The 8,394-nt window shown below is 42.4% G+C and overlaps 1 protein-coding gene across 1 annotated transcript; it reads right to left on the bottom strand.

Moving 5' to 3' along the window:
• Nucleotides 1-4,607: 4,607 nt before the first annotated feature.
• Nucleotides 4,608-7,904, bottom strand: LOC149202301 (uncharacterized). The gene is made up of 2 exons (XM_089401547.1): nt 6,006-7,904; nt 4,608-5,537 (listed from the first exon to the last, which is right to left on the bottom strand). The coding sequence occupies exons 1-2, from the start codon at nt 7,902-7,904 to the stop codon at nt 4,608-4,610; spliced, it is 2,829 nt and encodes a 942-aa protein (XP_089257673.1).
• Between the last annotated feature and the right edge of the window lie 490 nt (nt 7,905-8,394).

The following is an 8,394-nucleotide window of genomic DNA, read 5'->3' as shown; positions in this document are numbered from 1 at the left end:
AAATCTGACAATACGTTTACCCTACCTACGCACCTCAATTTTGGGAAAAACGCTCATGTTTTTTCTTTGCTTTTGATCTAATTATTTTATATTAATATATCATTGTAACGTTACTGCCGTATGGAAAATCGGATTCACAACCGTCCCTAAAATTTTATTTTTTCAAATAGTGTGTGAATTTTTCAAAATGGTTAGTTTAAGAATCTCAGTTCAGTTTTAGTTAGTCTAGTTTAGTTCAGTCTTACTATAACTATTTATGTATCTTAATTCAGTTTTAGTTAGTCTAGTTTATTTCAGTCTCACTATAGTCATTTATTACTAGTGTCTCCAATGTAATCTTATTTAATTCATTCATCAATCTCACTATAGTCATTTATTACGAGTGTCTCCAATGTCATCTTATTTAACTCATTCATAATAGTGAGAAGGACAATCCTCTGCTCCATGTTTATTTTCAATTCTTGTCATGGTATTAGAGTCTAGGCTGCATAAGACTTGATGAGTGCAACAAAGAGAAGAACTATCATTTACCATTGTAATCTTATCTAACTCATTCATCATAGTGAGAAGGGCAATCCTGTGCTCCACATTTATATTCAATTCTTGTCATGGTGTTAGAGTGTAGGTTGCGTAAGACTTCATGAGTGCAACGGAGAGAAGAACTGTCAGTTTCATAAGACTCTAGACGGAGTAGCATCTCAATTATTTTGTAGCAAGAATCGTCAGAAGATACCGAGGAGAAAGCGCGAAAGCAACTTGAATTTTGCACGTGTGAATATGAGGAAGTGTGTCAATTGTGCATTTTTCAAGAGAACCCAGTGTGTCAGTTTCATACCCTGGCAAAAAAGAAAGTGGACAAAAGTGTGCAATCTTATGAAATTGTTGAATTTTTAAAATTGACGTACCTCGTCAATTAAACAAGTGCGCAAAACTGAGCAGAAAAATCTATCGGAGTCGTGCAAACATTGAAGAGCATTTGATAAAAGAACTTTTTTCTCAAACCTTAAGTCGTATTTGTACGAAGGTCAAACGAGCACGAAGGTCAAGCGAATGAATCTATGGAGGTTAAAGACTCGTTTGTTTGTGGAAGCCAAGAAGCAAAGGTATTTTTATTGCAGTTAGTCGTGATGTATATAATTTGTTTTTTTTATTGAGTTGTAGTGAGCTAGCACTAAACAAATGGGAAAAATCAAGAGGCTAAAAAAATCCGAAGCAACAACATGAGATGTTGGATTTTTTGTTTTTATGATGAGAAGCAACAACTAGAATGAATGAAGCAAAGACAATCAAGGAAGTCTGCGATACCCTTAAGAGGAGTTTTCGTGTAACAAGGAGTAATCCAATTGAAGATGAAGAATTTGGTGAATCCCATTGTTCTTAGCCACAAGTGGATGATGAGTGAAGAATTTATAGAAAAAGAAGAGAAGGAGAACATAGATGCTTGTGAACCCCACTGTGCAAAATCACAAGTTGATGAAAATTTGGTTGATGGCCCAGCCCTTTTCCACATGGCGACACTGTGTCCACTGTGCGAACGTTAATGTGAATAAACGTTGAAGTAACGCGATTGTACAGATCCTGGATATTTCGGATGGGTTAACTGGTGGTACAGGTTACCAATTCACATCTGTCGGTTTCTCACCTTGACCTACTCTCACCTTTTGACAGCCAACCCTAGTTCACTTGTCATTTCATTTTCACTGTGCAAAGTTCTTTGGTTATGCTCTGTGAGGGTTTCTTTGCACCTCCACTCCTCGCTCCGGCGCTGGGTTCTTCTGGTGCCTCCGACCTCCTGCTACTCTGTGCGTTGGTATTATTGTGAGGGCGACAAGCTGCTAACGCTCCGCACTGTAACTCGATATACTTTCTGTTTCTTTGTTTGTTCTTCCGCTGTAACAATGTTTGTTCCACGCTCTGTTAATTTTCCTTTGTTATTATGACAGGTTTCTCTCAGTCCCGAGCTCCAGCTAATCGTTCCGCTTCAATCCGGATTCAAAGGTAAGTTCTGGTTCGATGTTAAACCCTGCTTCCACACCTCTTCCAGAGTCTAACAGGTTCGCTCCTTTGCTCTTCAGGTTATCGGTGTCAGGTTGTTTGCAATGCTGCCCGTCCAACTCAGGTAAATACCCAATGCGGTTGTGTCTGTTCGTTTACAGATGTTCCTTATCGTTTTCTTGTCTCAGGCGCTAACCCACGTCTATTTTGTTGTTACAGGTTGCTCGGGTGGCTGGCCGCCGTGGGCTTATGCTCTCTGTGCGTTCTGGAGACAACCCAAAACCCTTTCAACTTGATGTAACGGGTAGGGTCTTTCCAGCTCGGCCCCGTTTGTTAGATTATTAAGCAATTTGTGGGTTTTTGTATTAAATGCTCACAGCTCCTGGGTTGTAAACGAACTATATTAAACTGTTTTTGAGGTCTGGTCTGTATACAATAATCGTCGTTTCGGCCTGTAATCGACCTGGTCTGTCTTTGTTGCTTTGGTTCCTTGAGTCTGTTCGGTTGCCTTTCTAGTTTCTTGCAATGACTTTAATTATAAGGGGACTGTGGTTTAGTGAGCGTTCTATGCTCAGAGAAACTTATGGTGCGTTTTGTTCATAAGGGTTACATTAAATGAAGCTTCTGTATACTTTATTTCCAGCATTTACATAACTTATGAAAAGCATTTAAGTTAGTATGCTTGTTACCTGGTTTATTATAATAACGTTGGTTGTCAATCCGCTCTTCTGTGTGGGATAGCTCCCTGTAGCAGCGCCTTCTCTTCTCGTTGTGGTTTGCTGTCTTTAAATTCCAGTATGTGCTCAATGTTTCGTATCACATTCGTATGCTTGCTGTGTATAACTTACAATGGATGCTTAAGCAAATAATATCAATCGAGTAAATTACAGTATGCCTGTTATAGCCTACTTGCAGTGGATGTTAATACAGAAAACAGTATCAATACATTAATGTGACAGTTGTTCTTAAAACAAACAGTTTTGCTTCCTTTCAGAGGAATGTATCTGTCTTTTTATGTTCGAGGAGAATTTTTTTTCATTGTCCGTTTTTCTCTGTTTTTACATCTGGGTAGCGTAACTGCTCCCACTTTCAGTTAAACTGCTTACCAGAATTATTCCAACTGTGTAATAGTTTCTTGTACTAAAGACTAATTTATGGTTAACTAATTTCTAAACTTAAAACAAAACACAGTTTTCAATTACCATGGTCTCTAAATGACCTTCTAGGAAATAAAACAAATAATAAAGAGAATTAAAACGAATGACAAGTTTTGTTAACCTGGTTCTCTCCATGAGACAGTCAACCACCTTCTGTCTCCTCGGAGCTGGATGCTCCTGCATCAGGCTCCCGGGGTGGCAAAAAGTCATGGCTCCGTTCCATGAGGTCGTCGATAGAATAGCCTGCTTTCTGTATCTGCGTCGCGTTAAGCCACGAACTGTCCTCTATCGGATGGTTCTTCCACTTGACCAAATACTGCAGACATTCCTTCCTGCGTGTGCGCTTAGCTACCTGTGTGTCCAGAATCCCTTCGATCTCAAGGGGTGGTACCATTGGCATCTGCCTCATCCACGAACTTTCCTCACAACTGGTGTCCCGCGGTGGCTCTGCTGCTGTATCGTCTTTCGGCTCAGCGACATAAGGGAACAGATCGGCCACGTTAAAAATGGGAGAAATACCAATCCCTGGTGGCAACTGTAACTCATAGGCGTTCGCAGAAAATTTGCGAATGACTTTACAGGGACCAATCTTCTTAAATTTTAACTTGTTGTACTCCCGTTTTGGAAAACGCTCCTTACGTAAATACGCAAGGACTTCGTCCCCAATGTTGAACTGAACTTCCCGGCGCTTGGAATCTGCCCGCTGCTTATATTTTTGACTGCTGTCTTGTAATTTCAGCTTGACCTGCTCATGTAGATTACTCATTGCTTGAGTGAAATCTTCTCCATCAGCACTTCGTTTTTCGAGCTTCCCCAAATCCCGTAACTCATGCACGCCTCATGGATGCATGCCGTACAAAATCTAGAAAGGGCTATAACCAGTACTGCGATTAGGTGAATCGTTATATGCGAATTCCGCCTGAGCTAGTACACGGTCCCACGTCCGGGAATTCTCACCTGTTAAACTCCGAAGTAAGTTCCCCAAACTCCGGTTTACAACCTCCGTTTGGCCATCGGTCTGCGGGTGATAAGCAGAGCTGAACTGTAACTGAGTGTTCAACTTTTTCCACAAGGTTCGCCAAAAATGACCAGTGAATTTCACATCCCTGTCGGAGATGATGGACCTTGGAAGTCCATGTAGTCGAACAATCTCATTGAAAAACAGATGTGCTACATAAGTAGCATCGCTGGTCTTCCTGCAAGGTACAAAGTGCGCCATCTTTGAGAATCGATCTACCACAACCATTACTGAATCGAAATCCCGCTGTGTCTTAGGCAAACCCAAAACAAAATCTAAACTGACGGAGTCCCATGGTCGGTTCGAAATGGATAATGGTAAGTACAAACCTGTATTCTGACTGTGGCCCTTTGCCAGTTGGCAAACCTTGCACCTACTCATGTACCTTTGTACATCCCGCTGTAATTTTGGCCAGAAATAAAAATGTCGTACCTGTGCTACCGTCTTATTATACCGAAGTGTCCAGCCAAACCCCCACTATGTTTCTCCTGAATAATGTTTTCCCGCATAGAGCAGTTGGGAATACACAGTTGTCCGCCCTTAAACAACAATCCCTCCTGTAAATTATAATCCAACCACAGACTGCTGTTCCTTAACAGAGGGTTTTGACAAGCCTCATAGGCTTCCTTAAAATCAGCATCTGTTTGATGCAGCTCTTTCAGGTGTTCAAAGCCTAAAACTTGCATCGTACCTTCCTGCAAGAGTAGAATCCTTCTACTCAGCGCATCTGCCACCTTGTTCGCTTGGCCACTGATATGTTTCAGTACAAACGTGAAATTCTGTAAATACTCCACCCATGCTGCATGCTTATGGTTCAATTTATGTTGTTGCATAATGTACTGTAACGCAGAGTTATCTGTAAACAAAACAAACTCATTACCCAACAGATAGTGCCTCCAATGTTTTAATGCTTGGACAATTGCATAGAATTCCTTGTCATAGGTTGAGTATTTCTGTCTACTCTCGTTCAGCTTTTCACTGAAATATGCGACTAGTCTATCCTCCTGACTTAGTCCTGCCCCAATGGCTGTATTACTGGCATCACAACGAACCTGAAAGGGTTTGTTGAAGTCAGGCAGCCTCAATATCGGCCTTTCAGTAATCTTCCTCTTCAAAATCGGGAAACCTCTTTCCGCTGCCTCAGTCCAGCGAAATGGCTGATTTTTCTTCTTAATCGTATCTAGCATAGGTGTGCAGATCTCACTGAAATTCCTGATGAATTTCCTGTAGAAACTCGCTAATCTGTGGAAACTACGGACTTCAAATAAACTTCTCGGTGAAGGCCAGCTAACTATAGTTGCCACCTTTTCTGGGTCCATTTTCAACTCGTTTTCTGCAATTACAAAGCCCAGATACACTAACTCCCGCTGAAAAAAAGTACACTTTTTCAGATTGATCAGCAATTTATTTTGCTGCAACTTCCTCAACACATTGCAAACATGCCTGAAATGTTCTTCTTTAGTTTTACTAAAAATCAAGATGTCGTCCAAGTAAACTATCACGGATTTCCCAATAAACTCCTTCAGTACTTCATTCATCAAGCACATGAACGTACTGGGAGCATTGCTCAACCCAAATGGCATCACCAGCCACTCATATAAGCCTTCGTTCATCTTGAAAGTTGTCTTCCACTCATCTCCTTCTCGAATTCGAATCTGGTGATATCCACTCTTCAAGTCAATTTTCGAGAAATAAGCTACCCCGCTCAGACAATCCATCATATCGTCCATTCTTGGTAAGGGGAACCTGTACCTAACCGTAATTTTGTTTATGGCTCTGGAATCTGTGCACATTCGCCATTCGCCTCCCTTCTTTGGAGCCAACACGGTTGGTACTGCACAGGGGCTCATGCTCTCTCGAATCAACCCTTTGTCTAACAACTCCTGGACCTGCTTCCTGATTTCTTCATGGTCCTTAGGACTCATTCGATAAGCTGCTTTGTTTGGCAGACTTACCCCTGGTATAAAGTCAATGCAGTGACTAATACCTCTCCTGGGTGGAAGTTCATCTGGAAGGTCATCCACCACGATGTCCCCAAATTCCTGCAGCAACTTTTGGATTTCCTCGGGCAAATCTGAAATCTGTGTATGCAATATCACTGCTTTTGGTCTTCGTATGACAGCAAAATTTACTTCACTGTCCTCAATCTGTTTTATAAATTCTTTTCCGCCCATCAGCAATGCCTTCACTCCACTGGCTTCTGCTATACTTTCCTCTTTTATGGGTACAAGCGTGTGCTTGATCCCATCTTTGACAAACTTATAACAATTGGTTTTTCTGTCATGAACTGCGCTCCTGTCAAACTGCCAGGGTCGTCCTAGCAAAGTATGACAGACATCCATCGGCATAACATCGCAGATGATTTTGTCTTTGTACTTGCCTATCTGAAACTCCACCTCACACTGTTCATCCACCAACAGTTGGTGTCCCTTCTGCAGCCACGCCACCTTATATGGAGTGGGATGTTTCAGCTTTTTCAAACCCCGTTTTTCCACCATCTCTACTGCTACCAAATTGTCGGTACTTCCACTATCGATGATCAGCTTGCAGCACTTACCCTGTGACTTGCAAAGAGTCCGAAACAGAGCTTTTCGCTGATCAGGCTCTGCAACTTCTTTTGCTGGTTTTAACAACACCTTATTCAATACCAAAGCTTCGCCTGTCTCTGGTGCATTTTCCACTTCTTGAGGTGTTGTTTCAGCATCTTCTGGCTGAGCAACATAAGCTCCTCTTCCACCTACAGGTTCACCTTCAGGACAGTCATATGACTTTTGTCCTAACTTATGGCAACGATAGCACTGGACAGTTCCCCTGCCCCGACCACTTCCTCGCCCTTGCTGAGCTGGTTGTCCTCCTCTAGTGCTATTGTCCCTCTCTGCTGTGCCAGCAGACTTAGAACTGCTGCCTTCTTCACTGGAACCTGCACTTCTACCTCTACCAAAAACCTTACCTTTTCCTCTGCCAGTTTCGCCTCCTCTCCTGGCATTCTGTTTTCTGTTAATTTTCTCCTCCGCCTTCAGTGCAAACTGATATGCTTCATCCAAAGTTCTGGGTGAGAGGATACCGATTTCATCCAGTATTTCCCCCCTCAAACCATTCACATATCTGGCTGTTTTTTCTGGGGTATCTTCCACATACCCTGCCCACAAATTCAACTTATAAAATTCCTCTGTAAATTCCTTAACAGTCATTCCTCTTTGTTTCAAGTTCTGTACCTGTCTATACAACATAATCTGATAATCTTTTGGCAGAAACTTTTCCTTCAGTTTTGCCTCCATTCGGGCCCACTTCTTTATAGGCTGTTTGTGTTGCCTCTTTCTTTCCGCCTGAATGCTGTCCCACCACAAGGATGCATGTCCTTTCAACTTTGTGGCGACGAACTTCACCTGCTTGTCCTCACTGGTTTCCTCAAACTCAAAATATTTGTTCACTTCGCTTAACCAATCCAATAACACATCTACAGACAGACTTCCGTCATAAGTGGATAGCTCATGCTTTGGCTTATGACTAGACAACAAAACTGACTTTAATAACCGGAGTTCCAGTGTCACCCCTTCAACCTCATCTTCTGGTTCTGCCACATCCTCATCACTATCATCTGCTGGGTTCCTTCTTCCCCCAGCTTCTACCACTGCTAATCTTTCTCGCAAAATGCAAATCTCCTCACGGAGTACCTCTTCTGCTATTCTCCGGATCGCTCTTCCTCTTCCTCTTCCTCCTCTACCACCCTCCATTCTTCTTATTTGTCAACCTGCTCTGATACCACTTTTGATGGCCCAACCCTTTTCCACGTGGCGACACTGTGTCCACTGTGCGAACGTTAATGTGAATAAACGTTGAAGTAACGTGATTGTACAGATTCTGGATATTTCGGATGGGTTAACTGGTGGTACAGGTTACCAATTCACATCTATCAGTTTCTCACCTTGACCTACTCCCGCCTTTTGACAGCCAACCCTAGTTCACTTATCATTTCATTTTCACTGTGCGAAGTTCTTTGGTTCTGCTCTGTGAGGGTTTCTTTGCGCCTCCGCTCCTCGCTCCGGCGCTGGGTTCTTCTGGTGCCTCCGACCTCCTGCTACTCTGTGCGTTGGTATTATTGTGAGGGCGACAAGCTGCTAACGCTCCGCACTGTAACTCGATATACTTTCTGTTTCTTTGTTTGTTCTTCCGCTGTAACAAGGTTTGTTCCACGCTCTGTTAATTTTCCTTTGTTATTATGAC

The sequence above is a fragment of the Pinus tabuliformis genome, chromosome 2_1 (genome assembly GCF_031772625.1).
Source record: "Pinus tabuliformis cultivar Carrire ecotype Pingquan chromosome 2_1, CPIR1, whole genome shotgun sequence".
Classification (NCBI taxonomy): domain Eukaryota; kingdom Viridiplantae; phylum Streptophyta; class Pinopsida; order Pinales; family Pinaceae; genus Pinus; species Pinus tabuliformis.
The sequence above is the reverse complement of the archived record's forward strand: the minus strand, read 5'-3'. Positions and strand labels throughout refer to the sequence as shown.